This window comes from Alligator sinensis, unplaced genomic scaffold (genome assembly GCF_000455745.1).
Source record: "Alligator sinensis unplaced genomic scaffold, ASM45574v1 scaffold862_1, whole genome shotgun sequence".
Lineage (NCBI taxonomy): Eukaryota > Metazoa > Chordata > Crocodylia > Alligatoridae > Alligator > Alligator sinensis.
The window spans coordinates 1,170,147-1,197,415 of record NW_005842066.1 but is presented as its reverse complement, the minus strand read 5'-3'; the positions used below and the strand labels follow the sequence as shown (position 1 = coordinate 1,197,415).

The window sequence follows — 27,269 nt, the reverse complement described above, 5'->3', positions numbered from 1 at the left end:
GTGGATCCTTTTGTTCACTCACAATTCACTCACACGAAGTTTGCTAGGCTCCGTGGGTCCTTTTTTTGCGCGCAGGGAGAGGGATACGTCAAGGTTTGCGCTCGGTGACGGGGAAAGGCTAGAGGCTGATCAGACCCCTGTTGCCTGCTTTAAATGCACTGGGTCCGATAGGCTCCGCAGCGCTTAGAGATCTTCACACAGCGTGAAGTCTCCTCCTCCTGGTGTTCGTGGAGTCCTCCCTTGCAGGGGTTCTCCTCAGAGGTCTCCAACTTGGGCAGAAACCACCCAAGTCTTTTATATGGCTAACAAGCCAATCTCTAACTGCCACGTGTGAATAATTTAACTCAATCCAATAATGGGGCTCGAATTATCATACAAATGGCGGGAACTCTTTGCACCAAGCATTTCTTAGCTGCAAAGAAGAAATGCACACTGCAAAGAAAGCTACAATTTGGCGGGAAAATAATTCAGTGGTGCCAAAGCGCGCACACAAACAAAAATCACACCCTTTGGGTTGTGACACTGGCCAATGCAGACCTGGCCGGCCTCCTCCCGTCCCCAGCAGCACGTGGGAAACCGGCTTCAGCTGCATGCTGCTTTTCCTGGATGGTGCCGACCTGGTTCTGCCCAGTTGGGTCCTGCAGCACCATGTCAATCCAGGCATGGCAGTGGCAGGCCGGGTGGGCCCCAGGTTAACCCCGGCCTGGCCCCACGGCTTCTCCAGCACCAGGTCAGCCTGGTTGTAGACAAGCGGCTCCTGCAGTACCATGTCAACCTGGGCATGCCTGCCATGTCAACCAGGACCATGTCAACCCCTGCAGCTTCACTGGTGTCAAAGGTCACGTGACATCACTTCCTGATATGATACCACTTCCTGTGACGTCTTTGAATATGGCTCGCCGGCCCACTGGGTGATTTAAAAAGTTTATGATCTGGCCCCACATTCAAAAAGGTTGGACACCCCTGGTGTACACCAACTTGCAAAGAGACAATCGGGATGATGGGTGGGTAGTCAGGTCTGTTCTCTCTCGTCTCCATTTACTGCTGTTAACAAGGGTGTCTCTGGAGAAAACAAACTCTCCCTATGCCTGAAGAAGGACATTAGTGCCCCAAAGCTTGCAAAGAACAATATTTCCAACTATTTAGTTGGTCTAATAAAAGATATCACATCTACCCAAAGAACCTTGTCTGCCTATGATTTCTGGAGACACAAATCCACAGTTTTAGCATCACAGAGATGCTTAATGGGATCTTCTAGACTGAGCACTGAGTCCCATTGGGTAGAGCGATTTTCTTTTCTCTTTACTAATCTATAGAGGAGCCTCTGGGAACCCCATAAGATTGGGCCCCTAATATAGTCCGTGGCTTGTTGTGACCTATTTATAAGACTTCTAAAAAGGTTACATGAATTTGTCTCAAATACTATATAATTTGCAGTTATAATCTGTATTCCATGATAGTGTCTTTGAGCTTTAACATATCTTAAATCTTTATGTTTGTTTATTTTTAAAAAGCATCTTAACCAAAAAAAATAGAATTTGATTAAATCTATATCTGATTTAAATAAAAAATCTGATTGTTTAAATTATTTTAAACTTGATTTTTATCCACCCTGCTTTAATTAGACCGGCTCCGAGACCCACTCTAATTAAAGCACCGTCCCCCCGCCACCCCTGGAGTATGTGTACAAAATGTTCCCAGATTTCAAATTGAATTGCTAGAACTCTTTTCATTATCAGTATGGACTGTCAGACGGACACCTTTTTGTATTATTATTATTATTATTATTATTATTTTTTTTTTGTCTTCCTATTTTTAAATAAAAAATGCAGCACCTTGTTTATTTTCACTGAATTACTTTGGCCACTTCATAGAACAGCTATGTTTGTTGTATGTGTGTGTGAACACATACATGAAGTTTATGATATTTAAATTATTTAATTAATAATACTTCTGACTTTTAGTGCCAAACAGATGTTGCCACTTTAAAGCCATAGCCTGGGAAAGAAATTCCAAATAGCCATACACTAGGTCTGTGCGAAGTGGCTAGTATTCGCTTTGGATTTGGATTCGGCCGATTCGGGGGACAGCGATTTGATTTGATGATTTGAATTACTGTCCTGAATTGAGAGTACACTGCATAGGGGGGCTCCACCATCAGCCCCCAGAGGCCCCAATGGCTGCTGCAGCAGCTGGTGAGTGCAGGGCTTCTTTTTTTAAATGAAGTGCTGGGGCCGGGTGGGGCAGCCATTGATGGGGCTGGGGGACACTAAGGGAGGCTGGGGGAGCAGGCAGGGGATGGGGCCTGGCAGAGGGCCCTCCATGACTCCCCCCCGCCCCCTACTTACCGGCATGGAGTCTGGGTCCAGCTCCCCACGGTGGTGAGCGGGGACTGCCCAAAGCTCTCCAAATCTTTTCTTTATTGGCCTCCTGATTTCTATTCATATTCGGAGCTTCAGACAATTAATCGGGCCGAATCTTCTCCAAATTGAATCGGCGACTGAAGCTTCCCACAGCCCTACCATACACTGCATCTTGGTTGCCTGTGGGTTTTTTTTTCTTTCACACCTTGTTCTGAAAGAATAAATATTTGTATTTCTTGCTCAAAAGTCATGGCACTAAGTGTTTTCCAGGCTCAGATCGGATTTACAATTTTTAACCATTTAATGTTTTCTCATGCAACTGCAGGGCAGAATTATGATTGTTAAGTTACCTTTGTTATGTATTTTCATATCTGGAGTGCTTTAAATTCTTTTGAAGTTTAACCTCTGCTCTAAATTCCATGGATTTTGAATGGTCATTGGTGGAGGTGACAGTGGACCATGGATATCCCACCTGCAGGAAGAGTTCCACAAGTGGCATTGACAGAGTGTGTGTAGCACATAGCAAGTTAAGGAGGAGACAGGCAGCACAACAACAGGTAGAGTAGGAAGCAGAGGCAGGGGTTGGACAGGGAACACAGAGCACCAGATAGGTCAGAGGAAGAGTGTCAGAGCAGCGCTTGGGTAGATAGTGAGATTCGAAGATTGGCTCCTACTGCAACAGATAATTATAACATCCTTATCAGTAACTTGTGGAAAAATATTATATGTAACATGATCTTTAATTTCCTTTTAACATAGTCATAGTGTGGGTCTGCTCCTGTTAAGGAAGACAAATTCATGGCAAAAGTAATCAGCTCTTTATAATCAATATACAAGCTTTCTGTCATTCTGCTCCCCATTTCCACCCCCCCTGTCTCCTAGCATGTGCACACACCCGTTTTGTAGTTATGTCAGATGTTTATACATTGTTATTCCTCTGACTAGAACCAAAGAAAGAGAAAGTTTGATGCTATGTGTTTAAATTTCTTTGAAAATCGATTTTAAAGTAACTTTGAATTCCTAAAGAATCATGCTGATCTCCTTGTACATTTTCAGAAAATTTGCCCTGTACTCAAAGTAAATGCCTTAAATTGAGGAGGATGTCCAGTATTTCTATTTGCTTTACTCAGGTTTAGGGTTCACTATTGTTAACTAAGTCAAGTACTTCAAATCAAGTGAAGAATTTAACTGACTAAATTTGTAGTTGACCTATTGTTACATGGGGCATATGTCTTCCTATTTTTAAATATCGGAGTAATAGTACATTGTGTTCCAGTCTTCTGATACTACTTCCAATAAATACTAGTGAGAGGTTATATTCCTAATGTTCTGGGGTGAACATTTGCAGGGATAGTTTTTGAGTGATTTCTTTTTTCTTTTTTTTTTTTTTTTTTTAGTTTCTCTCTTGTTGATTGGGTAGCGTAGATGCTGCAGTCCTAGCCAATGATAGAGAAACCTTGTGTCTAGCTTTTGTGCTAACAATTCATGAAAGGTAATGAGATACAAGAGAGAGCTTTTGGAGAAGAACCACAAGAACGATCGATTGAGAATTGGAATCATATAGTGAGATTCAAATATTCAAAGAGAAGGTTAAGGGGTGACTTAATCAGTCTAGAAGTACCTGCACAGTAACAGGATTTGATAGAGGACTCTTCAGTCTAGCAAGCTAAGGAATAACAAGTGTCAGTGGCTGAAAGTGGAAACTAGACAAACTTAGACTAGAAAAAAGGTGCAAATTTTAAAGTTGGGGTAGTTACCCGGGGCAGCTGTTTACCAGAGGTTGTGATCATTCACAGTCATTAGCAACCTTTAAAATCAAGATCTGTCTTTCTCCTCCTTTTGTCTCCCTAAAAACATGCATAAGCTCAGCCACAGCCATTGGATTCAAAGCAGGAGTTAATTCTGGGATGTCTATGTTATGCAGGAAGTCAGGCTAAATGATCACAGTGGTCCCTTTTGACCTTTGTGGCGGTGTACTTTGTCATATAAATTTAATGTTGGTTGTGGCGTGGTTAGTGTGTGTTGTCCTCTGCTTTTATTCATCCTAGTGATTATGTTAGCAAAGCATTTATTTGTTCCCCAAGAGCTATCCTTTGGTTCACTAAAGTGATCACTGGATTCCTCTAGCACTGAACTCTTGTTCATGCTAAGGTTCCCATCTCCAGATGTACGGGGTTATGAAGAAGCTTCTTCAGAACTATCCCTGCAACTTGGGTAAGGTTGTTCCTAACAGGCTGGACACTTTAGTGATCCTTCAGATTAATGCAGTAATTTTAGGTTTTAAGAGTCCTTGGCAAAAACAAAGTATGGAGTGTTTTCCTGCATAGGTAAATATTTTTGTTTTGCACAGTTTGTGTTGGATTATCCTTTATTTATTGGCAGTATTCGTTTTTTTTATGATCTTTATTAAAGTTTTCCTTGCATTCAGTCTGTAGGAAGACTTGGTTTCATTGGGACGGACTTCTCAAACTTCCCTGGTTCCCCAAACCACCTCTGAGTAGTCAATACTATTTCTTCCCTTTATTACAGCATTTGTACTTCTGTATTCTCTTCCTTCCAATGAAGTGGGTCACAAGAATATTTCAAAGGGTCGTGAGCTGTGGCAGGGCAGAGGGGAGGCAGGAAGGCGCCTGCCCCTTCCAGCGGGGAAGGGGCAGGGGAGAGCTGCATGGCTGGGTTGGCAGCACGAGGGCTGGTGACTGTGCTCACAGGGGTGGGCCGGCTGGTGGATGCTGCTTGGGGGAGGTGCGGGGGCGGGAAAGGCTATGACCAGGCTGTCTGGTGTGATGTGGCAGGACCAGCCCAGGGCAGGGGGGTGCCACAAGCCTCTCCACCTCAACCCTCCTGCCCATGCCAAGGCTGGACTTGTTCTGCTGCTGCCCCCATGAGCCAAAGCTCCTGAAGCCGCTGCCCAGCCTGAGTGGGATGGGGGCAGCTGGGGGCCCCTCCGGCAGGGCTGGCAGGCTGCAGGTCGGGAGTGAGGGATACCAGCATGGCCCTGGGGACTGGGGGTTGGACACCAGCAGGGCCGGGGGGTGTGGGTTGGGACAGGCCATGGATCTTTGCAGATGGGTCCTGGTAGGAAAAGGTTGAGAACCACTGCTGTAGACCACTGATTACCAGCCAGGGTGTTGCCAGACCTTTTGAAAGGTGTCATGGAGTGTGAAGAGATAAGCAGATAAACTCAGGCTTGCCCCCGCCTGGTCAGTTCCCCATCCCGACTGCTCTGCCCCTGTGTGAGGAGGTAAGCACTGTAATATATAAATTAATTTTTGAAATTGTGTGCCACTTAGTTCACAAAAGTTATGGAGGGTGCCTCAAGCCTAATGAAGGGTACCTTAAAACCAGTGAAGGGTGCCTCGAGATTCAGAACCACTGCCCAAGCAGTTGCTTAATATGTCTGTGAGCATGTCAAACAAATCTTGATTATTTATTCATGGTAAATAGATAATGACCAAGTTTTTCTCTCATTTTGGAAATTATCTGCAACAGGATATCATTGTTATAGATATTTGTAGATGAAAAAATATTACTTCCAAACTTTTAGCTTATGGTTTGTGAACAAGAATCTTGTTGTTTTTTTTCTGTTCACAACTTTATCTGTGAGCATTAGTAACAGTTTAATTTTTTACTATGGGAAAGTATACAAAGATACACATGAACATTCTGACAAATTTAGACAAATTTAAACACATTTATTTGCACTAGTATTAGCAGTGCTTTAAGTTAATATTAGATGTTTCTGAATAAAGTAATAAAAGGGGATGTGAATACTAGGAAAATTTAATAACTGGCTTTTATCAGAAATCACTTTTCACATTCAACCCAACTCTGCAAAGCCTATTGCTTTTAAATTCAGTGGGTTCCACATGGTCAGGAGACTTTACAAAATCGGGCCCTAAAGCAGGTATATTTTTTGTACAAAGGACAGGGAGATGATTGTGACCCATCACAACAGTGCCATTTTAGCTCCTGTTTTTAATGCATTTAATATTTAAGAACTCTAGAAGCCCACAACAGAAGTCAATGTTAAACCCACCCTTTAGTTGCATAGTTAACTGACTTGTGCAAAATCTGTAAGACCGCAACAGAGTTGAGCAGAGAACCCTGAAATGCTGTTTCCAGTTTCCCTGCACTAATTTGTTTGTTCCATTGACATTGCACAGTGCCAGTTCTAGACAGTAAGCATATCTTAGGAGAGAAAGAAGGAAGTTTCAGGAACTTGAGATCTGTGTTTTGTCCTTTTACTTACACTGGCACTCCCCTAACACACATACAGAGTTTACTGTGCAGAAGGGCAACGATTCCCTCTTGCCATCAGTGCTGCAGGTAATCTATTGCATTAATCATCCAGATAGTGTGAAATGCATGGGGAGTGATTATACTATCATACACAATACCATCAGCATGAAGCACTTGTCACGACCAATACATCAAAGTTTAATTCAGTAATAGAATGAATTAGAGCAAAATGAAACATTCTGTTCTCCAAGAAACACAGCACCCATTGCAGGTTCTTTCAGAAGGCTGTGTAGAAAACTCAGAGTACATTAAGGAATTTGTGTGTTATCAATAAAATTGCAACTTGCATCTGACTGAATACAGAAAGTACTTTTCCTTGGGGTTCTTATGATGGAGAGCATAGCACTGAAGTGCTTTCCCTGTCTTTGCTATTCCATAAAAACAACTGTTTAATTGGATCATTCTCCAGTGGGGCTTCTGATTACGTTTTGTTCTAATGGAGACCACTTATTGTATGTGAGAGTTTTACCCATGGCTGAGACGCTTATCTGTGAGAATGGGGAGTAGTAAACACTACTTCTTTTGCTAACTTCATAGTTGCTGCGGTGCAAGTATGTATTAGGTCATCATGTGATTTTACTAACAAAAAAAAAAAAAGTCTCTAAACATTTTTCTGTCTTTAGGGTCTGCTTGTTGACATTACATAGTATCTTTATTTTAAAAGGGTCATGAGTTCAGTTTTCTAGTATTTGTCCAAGTGGCATTTAACTATTTGCAGCTAAATGGGATGATAAGCAAGTAGAGCTGGAAGGAACCTGATGAGTTTAACTAATCCAGTCCCCCCTGCTCAAGGCAAGATCATCCCTGACTAAACCATTCCAGCTAAGTGTTCATCTAACCTGCTCTTGAAAACTTCCAAGGATGGAGATACCATCCAATGCGTGATCACCCACATGGTCAGAAAGTTCCTCCTAATCTCCCACCTAAATTTCTGCTGCTGAAGCTTGAGGCTCTTGTTCCCTTATGGTCACAGAGAAAAGCCTCCATCCTCTCTGTAATCTCCCTTCAGGTATCTGAGGATTTATCAAACCCCCCTGTAGTCATCTTGTATCCACACTAAGTAACCATAGTTCTCAAAAAGAAGTACTTCTGCAACAGAAATTGCACAGGATCAAGTGAACTGTAGTGACATGTAAATCCATAATGTTTGTATACTAAAACTGACACGTATTGCACATGGGGACAAATTTTAATCACTTGGATCAATTTTCTTTGTTTAACAATGAAAGTACTAAATGTGACTATTTTGTGGTGACTTAACTGATTTGTCAGCTTATGAAATTTGGCTTTTAAATGACAGTTTGAGTCATGCCAATATGAGGGGGGAAAAGTATTCGAAAAGTATTCAGAGTTAAGACAACAGCAGTTTGTATGTATTTTAGTATGTTTTAATTTGGCTAATGAGCAAATTAACTTTTAATACAAAATACCACAAAACTAAGACCTTATAACAAATCTCAGCCCAGAGCAAACTTATGAAAGTGTTTATATGCAAATTGAAATGCTGGTATCAATTTAGCTATAGAGCAGCACTAACAAAGCATCATAATATTTTTAGACAAAGTAAGTGTTTTGCAACTGCTAGCAGTCCTGAATTATAGTCTGAATCTTCGTTTCTTAGTCTGCAGTGATACTGGATGGAGCTTCTTCATTTTGTTGGGACAGAAGTGAAATGTAGTGAGATGTATGGAAACAAAATAATGCTTAATCTCTAAAGAGAGTTTACATACACTCCTTGTTCTTTGTGAATACATGTGTGCTGAGAGTATGTATTGTTATACGGACTGGTGTAGTTACTGAGCACTTTAATAATGCTGTTCTCTGTGTTCCCTTGGACAAATCCTGATTCAGTATAAAGACAATACTCTCTCTCCATACCACCTTAGTTTTGAAGCGTGGAGGGTATCCAATAAGAGAATTATTACTATTAATATTACTATATTAGTAATATACTAATAATATCCGTGTGTTATATGTATAAGGAGACCACATACCGTGGAAAATAGTAACAAAACATTTTTTCTGTGGGACAAGCTATACTGAAAATGAATGGCAACTGTATATGTCTAAAGAAACGCTGTTTTGAATCAAAGGTTTGAGATGGCAAAGCAGACTTTATTCAGGTCAGGAGGATTATTGTGAAACTGGAATAGACAATTTCTCACTAGGATGTGACAGTTTTAATATTCATTCCCTAGTGAAATTAATATCAAATTGCAGTCACAGCATGACTTATCTTCCAGTTATCTTCAGGGAAAAATGAAATTTGCATATTGGTTACTGATGTTTTGTCTTTGCACTGTGAGGATTTTCATTTGGGAAAAAGGTAGATCAAGATCATAGTTGCATCTGAATCCAAACCTTGCTTCGGTATAGCAGTGTTTAGATTTGGGATATCTGTCTGGACTTAGATTAGAGAGGGAGAGGGGGCACTCAATCCCTTGAAGTGCTAGTCTGAATCAAAATGCTTCATGAGTTTTGGTGGGGAAGGACAAGGGTATGGCAGCTGCACTCAGTGTTCCATTTGTACCCATTTCTATCACTAGTATTCTAACAAAGTGATTTGGTTGTCTTCATTTTTAATCTTTTGGATGGTTAGTTGTTATAGGTGAAATATACAACTGGATTCGTCTCTAGGCATCTGGGCTAGGGATAGAAATTACACACAAACCAGTGTAAGTGATCAGAAACAGGTTCAAATCTGTAACGCAACAGAAGTTCGGTGCACATAGTTTTTCAAAATGGCTGAAACTGGCTTAAGATAAACTGGATGGATGTAGTATCAGATTTAACTAATTTAGGTTAAATCGATTTATTGAACTTCTGTCCCAGATCCCCTCCAGATTCAACTTAACTCGTAGTCCCCCAGCATCCTAGGATGCTTTGCACATCCCCGCAAGGGGGAAGGGGGTTGTGGGTGGGCTAGCCTTGGCCCAACCTGCCTGCTCCAGTCTAGCAGGGAGGTGTGCTCTAGTGCCAGCCCCCTGCTTATGGCTTGAGCCACCGCAGGCATGTGGCTGCATTTCTGGAATCAAAGGTGAATGTCTGTTTACTAGTTTGATTCAATTTATGCAGCTTAGATTAACCTGCGAAGACTGAATCGATTGAGTCTTGGGCTTTTTGACTGTCATGTGCTTAGCCCTTAAGGCTTACTTTGGGAGCTCTTGTTTGGAGATGATATTTTAATGGCAAAGACAGTAGAGGGATTGCAGAAAAAGAAACGATGGATTGATTGGCAGAAATATTTAGAAAAGTGTCCTAAAAATGTGGTGACCATATTTTTAAGGAAATCTGGGACACTTGTTTCAAGTGAAGCAGAGTGGCATACTGCATCAGGCAGGTGGGTAGACTAGAGTGGTGCCCAGTTTACTCCACTCTGGGCAGCACCCTGCACCCCTGCCCACCTGCCTCTGCCTGCAGCAGCACTGCTGACTTGAGGGGGCAGTAGGGAAGGGGAGGAAAGAATGACACTGAAATACAGGTTCGCCCAGGGTGTCACTTTTTTCAGGCTGGCTCTGCTGCCACACATGCATGCACTGTAAAGAAAGAAGGGATCGTGTTAGGTGGCCAGTTCTAGAATTTTTCTTTGTTTTCATCAACTGGCTGGGACCAACTTATGAAATCTGGGACTGTCCTGGCACACCAGGACATATGGTCACCCTACCTAAAAAGTACCAGAAAAAACAAAGTAATTGTGAATTGTTAAAGTAGGTGGGAAGATGGACTATTGAAGAATAGGAAAGTAACTTATACCATAAACCAGATATGGGATCTACTTTAAATGATGGAAGTGACTATGAAGCTGAAACAAAGGGGTTAAAATGAAATTAAAAAAACATTTTCAGATAGTTTATGTAATAAAGTAATCAGAGAAGCTGAAGATAAAGACTTAACCTTACCATGTTGAGGGAGGTGTTACTATATGGAGAGGAAACTGGATTGAGAAGAGAAGCAGAAAATGGCACTTGAGGATGCTGAGGTGGGAATGTTAAGGTGATTATTTGGTGTTTCACTGAGGGAGAAGGACTGAACTTGTATTATTAAGTGAGTGCGCGTGATGTGCTGTTAAGAAAACCAAGGAGGCGAGACTGGGATGCTTACTTCATAATCTTGATAGTGAAAAAGGAAGTAGAGAGAGGATTGGAGATGAAGACTAAAGAGAAGAGGAAGGATGTAGTCAGGAAAGACTTGAGCAATGGTGTCTTCTGTTCTCAACCCATTTAACCAGATGGCATTGATCCTACAGTTGAGTGGAACTGAAGGCCAAAACAAGGGAGAGGAGTGATTAGGAAGAAGGTTCTTAAGAGCTTCTGAGAACTTGTTTAATAAGCCCTAGGACTTGCTTTTTGTATACGATCTTAGCAGCTACTACTCGGCCACAATATAAGATTGTGCTGCTCCTGTGAAACGGGAGTCTTGAAAATATTTTTCCTTCAAGCTGGCAATTAGGTGAATTATGGGCAAGACTAAGCATATCTCTCCTCCATAATCCTGCAGTAATGGGCAGTTAAGAGGACAGGAACTAATGGATCTGAATGACCAGGATGGCAGATGCCCCAGAGAAACTAAAAAGATAGATACCCCCCAAATACACTGCAGCGAGCGTAAAGAAGGTCCATCTTGTGCTGTGTAGTGAGGCATGAGCCTTAGACTGTCTGCTTAGCTCTCCGTGTGGAGAGCTTCTGCTCATTTTACCGAAGGTAATTGGTTAGCTTTGTAAGCAGTGTCAAGGTCCATGTCCTGCAGAGTTTATACGTGGAGCGTTCTATCACTAGAAAGGATACCAGTACAAGCTTGAAGGCTGCAACTGTTACATATGCACAACCCTGTAATGACAGCAGTGTAGTAAAACCTTTCCAACTTAAACCCTGCTTCAGCTAGGGCCAAAAGTAGCTGTCTTGTATTGCAACAGGATTGGGCAGATGTAACAGTTGCAGCATAAAATCTGCCTGCAGTCCTGAACAGCAGCTCCCCCTCCCCTTTAAAGCAGCTAAAATGTTTGTCCATACCTACAGAGAATATGTACTGAAGTCAGTGGGAGTTGTGTGCAACTTGGCTCTGTTCATGTTTTAACTGGCATCTATGGAGGTGTTATGTAGGTGAGATTGTTATTAAATGCTATAATAAATTTCTGGCCTGACGTGCATCTCTATGTAGAGGGCTTAATATATTAAACAGTAAATTGTCTTTGTGTAATTTACATAAAATAGGCTGTTACTGATGTAATAATTAAACTCTCACCACAGTTGCTGTCCTAAAATTAATGCAGTGGTTTTAAAGTATTTTGATGCATGTTATTCTCCTCCTCTACCCCCAGTTAAATATATATATGGCAGATCTTAATTTTTTTTTACAGTTCCCCTACCTTTCATTGACTGGTGTTGATCGCTTTGTTCCCTGTGCCACAGAATCAGTTGCAGACATTCTGTAGCATGTGATTTTTTTTTTTTTTTTCCCCCCCCTCACTGAATAAGTTTAAGAAGTGATTAAATACAGTGAAAGTGTTGTATTTTACCTCAGTTTAGTTAGCTTCTACACTGGAGGTATTGGGAATGACTTACAAAGTGTTACATTGTATCAGTTCTTTTTAATCCAGAAGTTTGCATTGCTTCTTCCATGTCCACAAGTAGCAGCTTAAGTTAACTATTCCTTTTCTGGTTTTTTGTCTTGTGAAGACTAATGCTGCAATTGAGTTCACCATATAAACTGGTGGGTGTCTTGATGGTTAATGGAACAAACCAGTGAGATATTTTTTCAATTATATTCCATTTAGACAGCTCAGGTTTGTTAGTTTAGTGCAGTGTGTGTCTACAGGCCCCTCTACATGTGCAGGTAAAGGTGCCATAAGATCTAATGCACAGTCCAGACAATCATACCTCCTGCCATGCCACATGTGCATGGCACAAGGTATGATTTTGGGATTACTTATTAGATCCCATTGTGCCTTATTGCTGGTGCAGGGGGAGCCAGATTCTGGGCTCCCTCTGTCCCATCAAGAAGCAAGCTCCTGTGTGTAGGGGCTTTCAGCTGTGTGGGTGGCCTGCACATCCCTGTGGCTTGGGAGATACAGCTGCCATGATCTCCCAGCCTCAGGGGTACGTGATGCCCCTTGGGGCTGGGAGATCGCAGTAGCCATGGTCTTCCAGCCTCATGGGTATGTGAAGTCCCTGGGGCTGGGAGGCCATGGAAGCTGTTATCTTTCAGTCCTAAGGGTACATGGAGCTCTCCATGCACCCTTGGGGCTGGGAGATTGCAGCTAGGTGCCAGCATGGGGAGGCGGACTGCTGTGTGCAGCTGCAGGCTTCTAGTTCCTGGCAGCTGTGGGTTGCTGCTAGGACCCAGAGTCTTCTGGGGCTGAGAGGTCCTTTAGTTGTGGGACTCCCAGCTCCAGCTAGGCATGGTGTCCGCTGACACCTATTAAGTTGGTACACATTTTTTAGGTCTAACATTATAGTTGGTTGGAGCTTTTATGGCATTATAATTCCTTCGCATGTGTAGCTGGTATCAAGGCAATTGTACAATTAACCAGTTAATTGTGTGATACCTGTAACATGTAGAGGGGGCCTCCAGGACAACATAAAAGTTGATTGAAAAAGGAGCGTAGAAAAAAGCTCTGATGTATACTCTTGTAATTGCAGGTTTCATCTTTTTTAAAACAAAAATTGCAGTTTATTTAACCAGTCACATAATTGGTTACAATATTCTATTGTCTGTCCCTTCTGTCCTTCACTTGTACCTTATCTTTTTTGTGGTGGTTCGTAGATTTCTTTGCTATATTTCCTTGCCCAGCTGCATACGTTTAACCTGGCAGGACCAAGGCCTCTGTTTCCACAAGCTCATGAACTGGCACTCAACAATTTGCTCCCATGCAGATGCCTAGAGCTTATGGTACTGGTTTCTATTTGTCATTCTTAATTGACAAACTAATATTTGGAGGTGAGAGTTTTGCTATTCTGTATGAGCCAGCCTTATTTTCTTATTCTTTCAGTCTGTTTCCCCCGGAAAGTCTGTCATGTAATTTTTAGCAGATTGAACAGTTTAAGCAGATTCTGCAAATCTCTTGTAGTGTGTAAAGCTCATTCTTAATGAACAAATGAACTGTTGCTAAATAGCACTTCCAGACATCTTCGTGCTGCTGTCAAAGTTCATGCCGGTGAAGAGACAGTTGATTTAGAGGAAAATCTTTCCATTTGAAAATTATTGCCACAAACCCTGATGAGGTTGCCCTGTTATGCAGTGTTAGGGAGGCAGGTTCCAAATGGATGGTGTGTGTGAAATGTCAGCACAAATTAGTTTCTGTTTGAATTGTATACAGAGAGAATGTAAAACAAACTTCTCAGTTTAAACTAATTACTGAAATAATTGCACTGAAAAGCTATTTCTGCTAAGGACTGCAGAAAAATCAGAGTATGATCTCTAAAATCCAGATGTGATTGAAAAGGACTGTAAGTGACAATTCTGCTAGTTCCTACAAGTGTGGTAATGCATACACTCAATGTATTTATATTTCTATATTAATTACTTTCTAAGTAGTTTTACTGTAATGTGAAACTGGAAAATAAATAGACTTGTGTTCATAATTCTTTCACAAAGTGACATATTTACTTCCAGTATAGGAATTAGCACACAGATAGGGGTAGTTTAATGGGTAATAGGTAATGTGTGATTTTTTTTTTTTTTCAGTTTAAATTGGTATTCCTTACTGGCAAGCCACAGATTATAAATTTTGCATTTCATGAGAAGTCCCACACATCTTTATTTTCTCTGTATGTTGGACAGGGGTTGCAGTAGTTGAAAAGGCCACATAAACCCCAAGATGTTGAGTTGGGAATTCATGGTCAACTAGTACTAGACTACAGTGGGAGTAGTAGTTACAAAGTAGCTTTAAGAAGTTAGAGGGACACTACAATATAGAAATACTGTCTTGTAAAATTCTGTAGGTTTGTAATTGGTAAGTAGCTGTTGGTCTTTTAATAGGAAGGATAATTTAGGATTTTTTTCTTAAATCAGGTGCTCTGTGGATGTGTATAGTCTTAAATCCCCACTGCAAGTTGGAGCAGAAGGCCAGTTGGCTAAAGCAGCTGAAAAAATGGAACAGTGTGGATGTTTGTCCCTGGGAAGATGGAAACCATGGAAACGAGCTGCCCAACTTAACCAATGCTTTGCCTCAGGGTGCAAATGCTAACCAAGGTGAGCATAAATATATAGACTGATTGTAACATGTTACTATATCTCTGACACTGCAAGTTTCTGTTTTTACAGCAACAAGGAACTTTTTTCTTATTAGGGATTGACACGTACCATGGCAGAGAGAGGGTGTGAATAGATTTGTCCCTGGGCCAGTTTTGCAAGTAGATATATGTATGTTTTAAAACTTACTGCTCATTTAGTACATGTGTAAACACAAAATACATTTCTTTTATGAAAATATAAGTCTTAATGTCATCTGTGTTTAAGTTCATGACCTGTACTCAGAGTATATCATGTAAAAATCCTTTTCTGTTTTTCTTTGCTTGACCTGTAATTTGATATCCCCTCCAATGTGGTTTTCTGCAGTTATGGAGCTTTCACAAGCTATTTAAAGAGACTTTTGCAGCTGAATGAAACTGGTCCTGTTAAAATAAAGTAGCTATTTGTGGGATCAGCCCTGTGGTTAACACACTGCGCCACCACGTGAGATTACAGGCTCTGTTCCTGGGGGTGGAGAGTGCTGAAGTCTGTATGCTGTTGTTTAGGAGACAGGAGTATCTTGTTGCTTTTGGATAAATCTCTGATTTATCAACAAGAATCGTCCAGTACTAGAGTCCTGTCCAGCCCTCTGATGGCAAGAGTTGCTACTGTGCCAGTGACCAGAGGAAAAAGGAAAATGTCTTCCATGTAAGGCGTAAAAGGTCTGTTTCACATGTAACTATAAATATGTCCTACAGAAATATGGAGTGATAATAAGTATAATGGCTACAGTATTTTATATGAAGTGAAACTGATATTATATTTCACACTGAAATTTAAATATGTTTACAGAAAACAAAATGGCTGGCAAGATTCCCCCTTGAGTCGGTTTGGTTCTAGGATGGTTGTTGATGAGGGGAATTGTTCAAATTCACTGACTTCTGAATTAGCTTTTTAAATGCCACCAATAGCTAGGGAGAGGCATTCAGAATATAATTCCCTAAAAGATGTTTTCTTGCTGGATCCCCAGCCCAGTGTGACAGATTAATATCAGCTCTGACACGACATTTCTGTGCATAGACAACATTGTGCCAACAGAGCTCTACTGCTACATGGAACTGTTAAGTAAATATTAAGTCAGTACTTTTGTTTCTTTTTTTCTGGATATTGTGTTTCAATTTGTTTATATACAATGTTAAGACTTCATTTCTATGACGCATGCTGCAAGTATTTTCTATTATGCAAAGCCCTAGTGTCACTTTTTAAAATTAAAACAAAAAAGTAGCACCCATTCAACCCCATTCTGTACTCAGCCACTTACTTGGTTGACATGAAGGACCTTATGAACCTAGCTTATGAACTTCCTGGGACTTGAGAAGGAAAGGAAGCAGGGGGTTTTGGCTGGTGTTGTGCTGAGTGCCTGATAGTGTGTTCAGTATACTTCATCAGATTTTCTTCTGTTCTAGCAGTTCCCTTTGGTTTTAATGGTTGTAAACTTTTAACAAAAGTAAGGTGAACAACTGTAACATACTTCTTCTGATTCACCTAGTATTCAGTACAAATAACGTCACCTGCCGTCTGCTACTTGTACAGGGTATAGGACAGGGTACCCAGAGTTGGGGACTGCTGAATAGACCTACAGTAAGTAGAGGAATATTGTGAATGATTTATTCACATATGGGTGATGAATAAAAAGTGATTCAGTTTTTCTGAACTTACAAAAATGCCAGATTCATCGACCAGGCCTCATCGGACGGTGTTCACTCGAGCCATTGAGGCATGCGATCTCCACTGGCAGGACAGCCACTTACAGCACATTATCAGCAGTGACCTATACACCAACTACTGTTACCATGACGACACTGAAAACTCGCTCTTTGACTCTCACGGGTGGCCCCTCTGGCATGGTAAGTGGCTAAACCGGAAAGACATTTCCATGACTCGCTGCTTTGTTCAGTTTCTATGGCATTATTTTGGGGGGATGGTTGGGAGATGAATGAAAGGTCTGGCAAAAAGAACAGAGCTTCCCTTCAAATGCTGGTTCAGAAATAGTCTTTTAAGTCCCTTTGCATAGATTCAAAGGGATTTTTTTCTCTTTTTTTTAAGTAACCTAGTAAAACAGAGGCCATTACAGACACAGATGCACTTTTTTCTCAATTATTTTCTCCATTTTAGAACATGTTCCTACAGCCTGTGCAAGGGTGGATGCATTACGGTCTCATGGATACCCAAGAGAAGCACTGAGGCTAGCCATAGCTATTGTTAATACGCTAAGAAGACAGCAGCAGAAACAGCTGGAAATGTTCCGGGCTCAGAAGAAAGGTAATTGTAGGGAAGACGGAAGGGCACAAGTCATCACAAGGTGACCATAAAACTGGAATTGAACTTTGCATGAGGAAACTGTGCTTAACGCAGTGACGGTGACCTTTAATAACTCTTCACTGACAATGAGTCAGTAGTTGGGCACTGGAAAACATGCTTCTTAAGATGTCAAAGGAGTGTTTTTATTTAGTTGTGGTTTTTGTTTTCTTTTTGTCTTGCAAGTTTTATAAGTTCTTTGGGGCAAGGACCTGTCTGTAATACACCTACCACAATTTAAGAGGAAATGCTTGTTTCAGAATCTAGCATTCCTTAAGAGAACATGTGAGCCTGGTCAGTGAGTTTGGATGTTACCACATCATAAATATTGAAAACTAGAACATTATGTATAGTTTGGGGGCCTTTTAGGAGAGATGGTGGGGGTTGTGTTTCCTTTTTTCCTTCAAGTCATATTCAGACTAAGCAGTGTATTTTGGAGATGGACTCCAAGATTGCTGTTCAAGGTAACAACATTCCACAAATTCATCAAACTCCACATTTTGAAAAGCCAAAAAGTGGTTAGGGAGCTGCTTTTCACTAATGAAGGGTTCTGGACATTAGTGGAAAGAAGTTTTATACCCATTGTTTGTTACGAGTTTCACTGTGCTGCCCTCCGTGCCAGTGGACATTTCCCGTATTTTAAAGAATTCTCCTATGGGTCATGTTTGTACGCCCAGGCAGTCCTTTGGGACCAAAATTAATCATCTTGCTGGGAGATCATCTCTGCAGACTGAAGCAGGTGGATATTGGAGAAGACCATAGTCAGTAGCAGCAGAACAAGTAACTCCACAATCTGACTCAGTTATGAAATAAGATTAAAGGAGCTAGGATCACATTTATAGAGGGGATCCAGAAAGGTCTCTTCTTGCTGTTCAGTAAAAGTGTGTGGTATTTGGAGTTATGCTTGCTGTCCCTAGGTTGTGGAGCAGAATGGAGGGTGTTTAGTATTTCCCATGCTTCTGGGCTTTGCCAGTTATCATGTGGGGCTGGAAAAGAAGTATTTGTCCTTTGCGTTGCTACATGCTTTTGGGGGGGGCGGTTTCCCCATCACCGTTATCAGAAGCAATAGCTGTTGGATGTAGCCAAGGCTGGGGACTTTGACTGGGGTGTGCCAGTACTTCTGCTGGGACTAAAACCTGAAGGTTCCTGGCTGTAGGGCTTTGTCTCCCTTCTCCTCAGAGTCAGACTGATAACTATATTTGGGGTCAGGAAGGACTTTTACCCCATGGTCAGACTGGTGTAGACCATAGGGCAGGGAGTGGAGTGGTTGTCTTCCTCTGTAGCAGGTGACATGGGCCTCTTCCTTGGATCTCTTGAGCATATCTCTTGATCTCTCAGCAGCAAGACACTGACCACCAGGGATCTGGATTTTCTGTTTCTTATGGGGAAGTGGAAAAAAGCATAGATTTCCCCATTCAGCTGAGAAAAACGCAGATTTTTAATTTTGATAGAGAAATGCATGGAGTTTCCACTTTTGCAAAGAGCTGTCTGCAGGCTGGTAGAGTTCCAGCCTGTGAGGGGTTGGGGGGGGCAGGAGAAGGGCAGTCAGGCAGGGGGTGCCATGCACATGGCTGCCAGGCAGCCTGGAGAGCAGCTCCTGTGGGCAAGTCTGGCCGGGGACAAGGTAGGGATTGAAGGCTCCATAAGGAGGGAGGGAGTTTGGCAGGGTTGGGACTGGGATTGCTGCCCAGCTGGGTTGGTACATGGGGCTTGAGGCCCAGGGCTGGGATCCATGACTGCAGGGCCCCAGCAGGGAGTGGGATGGAGCTGCAGGCAGCTTGTTGGGGGGCGGGGGGCAGCTCCCCACCATTGCACACACTCCCAGAGGAAGGCAGTGGGGGCATATGTTCCCAAGATCTGTACGCGGGGCTGGGGTGGAAGTGGGCTGCCTTCTGTGGACATGGGCTTCCCCTTGGGACTTCTGCAGCCCATTGGGTGGGACCTGGCATGGCAGGACAGAGCAGGCCCATCTGGGGAAGCTCCTTGCTGTTGCAATCCCCACACCACCCTGGTGAAAAGCCCTTTGTCTACCCAGCAGCACAGGGGTGACAGCACAAAGTTGCGCCCCTTGCTGCTGCTAGGCAGGCAGGGGGCACCTCATCATGGCGGCGCAGAGCTCCCAGCTGGAGCAGTGAGCTTCCCCACCCGGTCCCGTTCTGTCCTGCAGTGCTGGGTCCCACCTGCTGGGCCCCGGAGGCTCTGTGGGATGGGCAGCAGGGCAGGGAGCCTGAGCCTTCAATGGGCACCCTGCACCTGCCCCCTCCCCACCATGGGCTCTGCTGTCATGCTGCCCATAGGGATGGAGAAGCCAGACTCCGTGCTTTGCTCTGTCGCGCAGCCGCCATCTTCCATAGGTGGCAGCTAGGGCTTGGGTACTGCTTCAGGTGGCGGGTGGGGGGGCCTGCAGACCTGGGTCCCTGGCCCCGTAGCCCTGGCAGTTGGGGGGGCCCCTTCCGATAAGGCTGCGTGGTGTGGGGGGGTCTGTGGGTGGGAAGTGAGGCACTGGCAGGGCCGGGAGGTTGTGGCTTGGGAGTGAGGGCCCTGGACCTGCATCCTGGTGAGCAAGGGGGGCTGGGGAAGCTTTGATTTTTCCATGACAAAAAACCCAAAATCAAATACCAAAATGTATAGGTACTTAGAGTTTATTTTATTATAGTGATTGAGGCGCTGGTAGGCTTTCAAATTTCTTTAAAATTGTGAATATATCAATAAAACACGGTGTTCAATTGATATCTGTGTATATATAGTGGCATTTCATTTTAATTGCTGATTTATTATTTTTTTTATTACAGAGCTTGTGATTTGATTTGATTGATTGATTTTTTTCTAATGGAAGAATTTGTGATTTTTAAACAGAGAAAACTGGGATCCCTGCTGCCCACCATTGTCTGCCTGTTTGACCTGTGGTGGGTCAGAATGCTATGGCTGGTAGTTATGTAACAGTTGATCATGTAGTGCAGTAATATGTTAGACAAGGATTTGTATTGGGATAGTTTGGATAGAGATGATCTTGCTTTGGGCAGCGGGGTGGACTAGATGACTCCCATGAGTCTGTTCCTGTCCTACTTTTCTGCGAGTGGAGGTTTGCCTTCAGAAGCTTGAGTTGTGGTGGCTGGGGCCTGAACTGGCCCAAACAGGAATGGAAATAGTGTGTGGCATGTACTCTTGCGCTCGCTCTTGCTCTCGCTCGCTCGCTCTCTCTCTCTGTCTCTCTCTCTCTGTCTGTCTCTCTCTCTCTCTCTCTCTCTCTCTCTCTCCAAATGAGAGTAACTGTGTGCATTCACGTGCCTGAATCCTTTTTCAAGTGTGTACGCTGATCTTTACAGGACTTGTGTGGCTATATAAGCGGAGACAAGTTAGACCCCTAGGCTGCTTGCAGACATTTAAAAAAAACCCCAACAAACAAACAAAAACTGTGGTGCTTTAAACTCGGCGCGCTCCCACACTTGCCCAGAGTAGGCAACGCATTAATTAGTTGGACCAGGCTCACACAATGTTGCTATAGACAGGTGGTTTAGTGGGGGTGTGTCGGCACTTTTCTGATAGCTGACTCAATCAGCTTTAGCTAAAAGCGCCAAAAAGCCCTGCTGAAGTGCCTGATCTATACAGATGTTGCGGAGCCAGGTCGAAGCAACACACTGCTGCTTCCAGTAAAGCACATTTTTTGTTGTTGCTGCTTTTTTAAAACGTCTGCAGGCAGCCCTAGATGAAAAATTAGCCTTTTCTCTCCCAGTTTTTGTCTTGTACAGCAGGACTAAATGTACTTGCTGACTGTCTATGGGTGTTACAAAATTAAATTAATTAATGTTTGTTCAGTATTTTGAGATGGTGAATCTCACCAGAATTACACAGTGCAACATACCTTCACTTAAAATCCCAGGACTTGGAATTTTCTAATGTAAGATGGAGGCATGAGTAAGGACTGCTGATGTTGTGTGGGGGACCTGGTGGTGGTCTATAGGAGCTGGTAGGTCACTCCATGCTGCTGATTCTCATAACCGTTGTTAGAGTGCAGAACTAGACATCTAATACTTTATGTAGAAAATCAAATTAAGCAATTTCTGTAGTTGCAACACGTATGTTAGCAGTTTCAAATGAAAGTTGAGGCAGTTCCTTTGAGAAGTTGTCCACAATTTTGTCAAAAAAGCAATTTATTTTTTTTTTATTTGAGCAGTTCTCCTTTTTTAGCCTTGCTTGTTTAACTGTCCTTTTGTTGTTTAATATTTCTGAAGTACCCCAAAATGTGCTTGAATACTCAGTTCTTGATAGTATATTTTAGACCCCAATTCTACAAACTAAGTGTATGCATATATTTGGCTCTTCTTCGTGCCATCAGTTCTAGTAGGTTCAGTGGGATTTCTCACATGATTAAATCTATATGCAGTTGGAGGATTAAAGCCTTTGTTTGATGATACAAGTGAAGAACATAGGCAGACAAAAAGGTGAAATGCTGTACAAGGGGGTCGACAAGAGGAGTTTAAAACATGATTCATTTTGCACTGTGTAAGTCTTGACTACGTTTTGTTTTAATCTCTACTCCTTTACATCTATCACTTCTTGGCAAAATTGTTTTATTTTTTCCTTTTTATTTTCTTGTTATTACTGGTCACAATAAACATTTGTTTGATTCTCACAAAGTCCTCCTGGTAACATCTTCCAACTAGAAAATTTTAATATCTGTGCCTTAGTTGTGCTCTTGAATAGCTCCACACATTAAATAAGGAATGGCTATGTAGTTTTTCTACTATCGTTTGGCTTGGTGATAAGTGTAAAGCACAATTGGCCAGAAAGATCACACACACTCCTGTCAAATGAGGTAGGAGAAGTTGCACCTGCAGTTTTTTTTCTGGAGTGGGCGGAGAGAAAAAAGCACATTATTACATTCAGGTATCTTATTTATGCGATTTGAAGCTTGAGACAATGTTGTGAACAGAATCTCTTTTCTACTTGGTACATGAATTTTTAGGACAAACATACGTTTCAAATTGCAGTCAAAGTGAAACTACTGTCGTAAGGAATTTGGGAACCGTATAACCGCTACCCCGGCTATACTTCCTTCAGTTTAGTGTTCTAAACAGTGACTTTTTCCATGCTCTGATTTTTATTGATAGTCGACAACTATAAAATAAAGTAGCCTTAAAGGAATTTGTACCCTGAAGTTTAAGGCAGATAAACTCTCATTTTTCAGTTTAAAGGGGAATTTTTTTCTTGTGTAAAATACTGCGCTCAAGTGCTTAATTATTTTTGTTAAAGGAGCCATCATCCTGTGCTTATTATTTCAATAAATATTTACATGCAAGTGAGGCTAATATTTTATTTATGAAGATTGAACACAATTTAAAGTAATTTCACTTTCTTCTCTCTGCTGCATCAGATTTTTTAAAGATAAAAATGGTACTGCAGATATATTGAATGAGGCAGCTAAATTGGCTATCTATTTTACAGAAAAATCTTTTTACTGTAACTTTTCATTTATGCACCTTTTGAGAACGTCAGGTCTCAAGTGAGTGTCTTCAAAAATTCCAACTTTAGAGACTTTTTGACCCAGAACTGCCTTGTGGAGCATGTGTTAGGTTGGAAAATAGGCAATGGGCCAGTTGCTTCATTCTTTTAATTTCCTTCTATATTCATGAGGCACAGTGAATAAGCAGTATGAAAGGTATTTCACCATTTTTAAACAGTAACTCCTGTGAGCACTATGAATGCTGGACAGTGCTATATAATCAGTGACTTATTTAGTGTTAATGACTAATGGCTGAAACTTGTCTGTCTGCTTTCCCCCCCCCCCCCCCCCCCCCGATTTTTCTGATTGTAGAACTTCTCCACAAAGGAGTAACCTCAATAACTAATCTTGAAGGTTGGGTTGGGCACCCTTTGGATCCTATTGGCACCCTCTTCAGTAGCCTTATGGAAGCATGCAGGGTGGATGATGAAGGCTACTATGGGTTCTCAGACTTCCCAGGTAAAGTTGTTATGGGGTATCTTATGTGTCTTGAAATTTAACATCTTTCTAGCTTTTCATAGGAAGTTGGTTGCAAGAGGAAATTTGTTTAGAGCCCAGCATTCCCTAAGAACGTGGGAGAGAGCAGGAGTGTTTGTTTGAAGTAAATACAGCTTTTAATTAACTAACTGAAAACAACTTTAAACATTACTAGTAAATTTATTCAAGTCTGAAGGAAATCTTTCATGCTTGAAATCTCTGAATGAAACTGTGGGTGTTATAGTTTGTGTGAATAAATATTAGTCCTAGTTCTGAGGAATTACTAGAATAACCTAAAATTGATTGTATTAACTTGTTTAAGTCATGCCATTCCATAGAGTAATCTCAGAGAATTGATATAATCTAAGTTTATGACAGCATTTGCATTGTAATGCTGTGCACACCCAACTTTAAGATCAGCACTTCATTCTCATTCATGTATGCTCATTTTTCCTGCCTTCGCACCCTCCCTCCTCCCCTTTTCATGTTACTTCCATGCTGACATAATCAGGTATCCTTCCTTCCTTCCCAACGCCAATTTAGATTGCTCCTCAAAAAATACCTTTTTTGGCTCATTTTTAAAACTAAAGTTTTTTAATCTTGCTTTCTCTAAGTTTAGGAACTTTAAATTTACTTTTGTTTTTAAATTAACAGGAAACATTGCAAAAAGAAAACCACTTGCATGATATGCCTTTCTTGTAAAGATGATCTTTTAAGGGCACTTCCTATTGCTACAGTTGTCTTCCAGTTTGCTATAGCTATCCATCTTGATCTCTTTTTGTCCCCAGTCTAGCTTGTAAATTCCTTGACAGGGATCATATTTTGTCATCTAGTGTATTTGTAAAGTGCTACACAAATCCTACAGTCCAGTATAATAAAACAATTCATAGCTTTTCCATATTGAAATGTATAACTGGTGTTTACTTGCTGAATAAGTTTTTAGTATATAAAAATTCCCTTGGAAATGTATATAATGTATTTGTTAAATGTGCATTATATATTTTTTTAAAATCTGTATAAATAGTAAATGGAGTTAGATGTTTAGAAAATTAAGTTCCTGGTCTTGCTAAGAGATTTGCAAGAATTAGACCCATTTTCTCTGTCACATTCCTACTAATTTGAATTGAAATCTGTGCAGGCATAAATGGTCTGCTCTAAGCAAACCCATTACAGGAAGAAGGCCTTAATTATTGAAATGAGTAAAAATAAGGACATTTGAAGTACAACTGCAATATAGGTCTTCTGAACACAAAGTAGGGGCAGTTGCTTTTTTATTTCTTTTATGACTTAAGTTTGAGAACCTTCCTTCCTTCCTTCCCTGAGTTTTTCTTTCTGGAAATTGTTTAATGGGTACAACTTTAATGGGTTTCCATGTTTATGGATGTTGTGTTTTGTTTTTCCCTCCATGATGGAGGCATCTAGTTTTTTCTAACTTAGAACTTTTTCCCCTCGTGGTCTTCTCCCTCAGTGGAAATGAGTGTTGCCACTGATTTACAGTAGGATATTGTAATTTTCAGTCTTTAAAAAATATTTGAGAATAGGTATGTTACCAAAATGTTGGTCCAACTTCTAGACGCATTATCTGACACGAATAGAGCAATTAACAAACAAACACCCTCCCCCCCTGTTTTAACTAAAATGTTTGGTAAAAGAATTGTTGTTTGTCATTGTGGGATTTCAAGCAGATTTATCCATTATAATGTCTTGTGATGTACTATTCCTTTTGTAACCTTTTACAGAGAACATGGGACAATTCAAATCTCTGGAGTACCAGCACCTGCCTGCACACAAATTCTTAGAAGAAGGGGAATCTTATTTAACGCTGGCTGTGGAAGTAGCATTGATAGGGCTGGGGCAACAGCGAATAATGCCAGATGGCTTGTATGCACAAGAGAAGGTTTGTCGAAATGAGGAGCAGCTCATTTCTAAGCTACAGGAAATTGAATTGGATGATACACTGGTGAAGATTTTTCGAAAGCAAGCAGTCTTCCTATTAGAAGGTAGCTTGAAATAGATACTAACTGCTTCTTTAACCTGCATTTAATTAAAAATAAGTATGACTGAGAACTAGCTAAACAACCAATTTAAAGGGTTTTTTCAAGTATGCTAGTTCTTTATAAAACATAATTCTTCAGGTGTCAGTATTAAATCTAATGTATTTTAAAATACTGCGTGATTGTAATGATAAAGAGATCCCCCTGCTTTTTACTTTTTATTACATTTGTACTTCAAATCTGAAGTTTGTCATGGTTATGGTGTTCCACTGATGCAATTCAGGGTCATAATTAAATAATAAAAGCATTATTATCAGCTCTTCTCAGGTAGAAAGATTCCAAATGTCATTTACAGCCTGATAGAGTACTGACAGCCTTGCAAAATGAACATAGATTTTACCATTGCCCCTAACTAAATGGCTCAAATGATTTATATGAGCTCACTGGTGCACAAATGTTTTTTTGTTTGTATATGGACATTTTGAGAACAAAAGTGATAAAATGACTTATTGTGAGAGAAGTTCCTATGCTATAATGTACATCTATACAAACAACTAATTTTAAGGGTCTTGTTTTCAAAATAATCTCTGAATTTTGTGACTGAAATTTTGTAGAGGCAAATAATTCATGTGTGTAGCATTTTTAAACACTGTGCCTGGTTTATTCTAAAAAGGGTAAAAAAAAAAAACCTGCCATTTTGTACTTGCTTGTATCTAGATTAGGTTCTCAGTTTTTTAGAAAGGCATAACATGTAGTACATGCAATAAACTACCTGTATAGTGAGAAGTTGTATGGTTTTTGAAGTTAGGTTTTTATGAATGTGGAAGGGCTTCAAAGGAAGTAGTCAAAGGAGTGGTGCAAGTGTTCAGTATGTGCAGAAAAGGCTCTTAGAGTTGAGCTTTGAAGCTTTAAATCTGGGTGCTAAATTCTCTGCCATCGAGCAGAGAGTCTTGCTTACCATCCAGAAGAGTAGAGTATATGAGAGGTTTTAAAATATTTTTAATGGTAGACTGTACATAGTTCATCATTTTGGATTCTATGCCTTCCTTTATCTATTCAATAAATCACAATTCTTGTGACTAGTTGGAGGTGCCAGAATTGATACTGTCTGGTTCTGCAGAGGCTGTGTGATAAATCCTCTCTCTCCTCTTCTTTCTCCCTCCATTGCAGTGACATCTCAAAGCTACTGTATGGCCCCTGGATTCAGTAAAAAGCAAGTCTGCTGAGTTGTCAGGCATATGATATCTGTACTTCAGGCAGTAGGAAGGCCAAACAGAAACCTAGGAAAATTGGAACCAAAGCATTTACTTCGTCAGGGGTCCTTCATGGGGGGGAAAGGGTCAGAATATTCCCCTGTTGACAGAATGGCTTTTCAAGCTTTCTGTGGTGCCTTTTCATTTCTTTGAATGAAGCTATGTATACACTGATCGCTGTTTCCATTCAAGATTTCTGAAAACAATAATTTAGTCAATAATTAGCAAAACTAAACTGCTACAGTGAGAAGTGGGTAAGGGATCCTTATTATTGTGTGTTATGAAATTCTGAATACAAGGAGTTAGCATATCCTAGTAATTTAGACAGAAACTGTATCGGTTCACATTAAGGCATCTCTACAGTGTTTTAAGTTTCTAATCATATTAATTGTGCTTTTATAGTTAAAGTACCATAGGTGTAATAAAGAAGTTAGTTATCCAACCTTAAGATGAGATTTTGGCTATTTAATGTAGAGTAATGCACATTGTATGTAGCTACCATTTGAATGCTTGGGAAAGCAGAAGACTGAAATGTCTTGCAACGTACATTTTGTTTTAATTTTTTGCTTGACTGCTAAGTTAAACAGAAAAGTTGAAAATGGTAGTACATATTTTAATATAAATGCCTTGCCATACATTCCTCATGTCCTAATCTATGCCATCCAATTGGACATCGTGCTGAGAAGCAAAAGTAAAAAGGATTCTGTTACTGAGATAACAGTACCAGCTGGTTATGAATAATTTTGAACTTTTATTTTTAAATGCTAGTAGGCACATGGTAGCAATGGTTAGAAATGCTTCTGCAGATTTTTCTAACCCTTCTTCAACTTCTTTATATATGCTTCTTTAG

At 41.0% G+C, this 27,269-nt stretch overlaps 1 protein-coding gene across 1 annotated transcript in view; it reads left to right on the top strand.

Moving 5' to 3' along the window:
• ZSWIM6 (zinc finger SWIM-type containing 6) overlaps positions 1 to 27,269 on the top strand; it is a 149,200-nt gene that overhangs the window by 97,819 nt on the left and 24,112 nt on the right. The window contains 5 exon segments of the mRNA XM_025204027.1: positions 14,676 to 14,855; positions 16,565 to 16,741; positions 17,010 to 17,156; positions 23,008 to 23,154; positions 24,912 to 25,172. Of these exon segments, the coding sequence (XP_025059812.1) occupies positions 14,676 to 14,855; positions 16,565 to 16,741; positions 17,010 to 17,156; positions 23,008 to 23,154; positions 24,912 to 25,172 (912 nt within the window).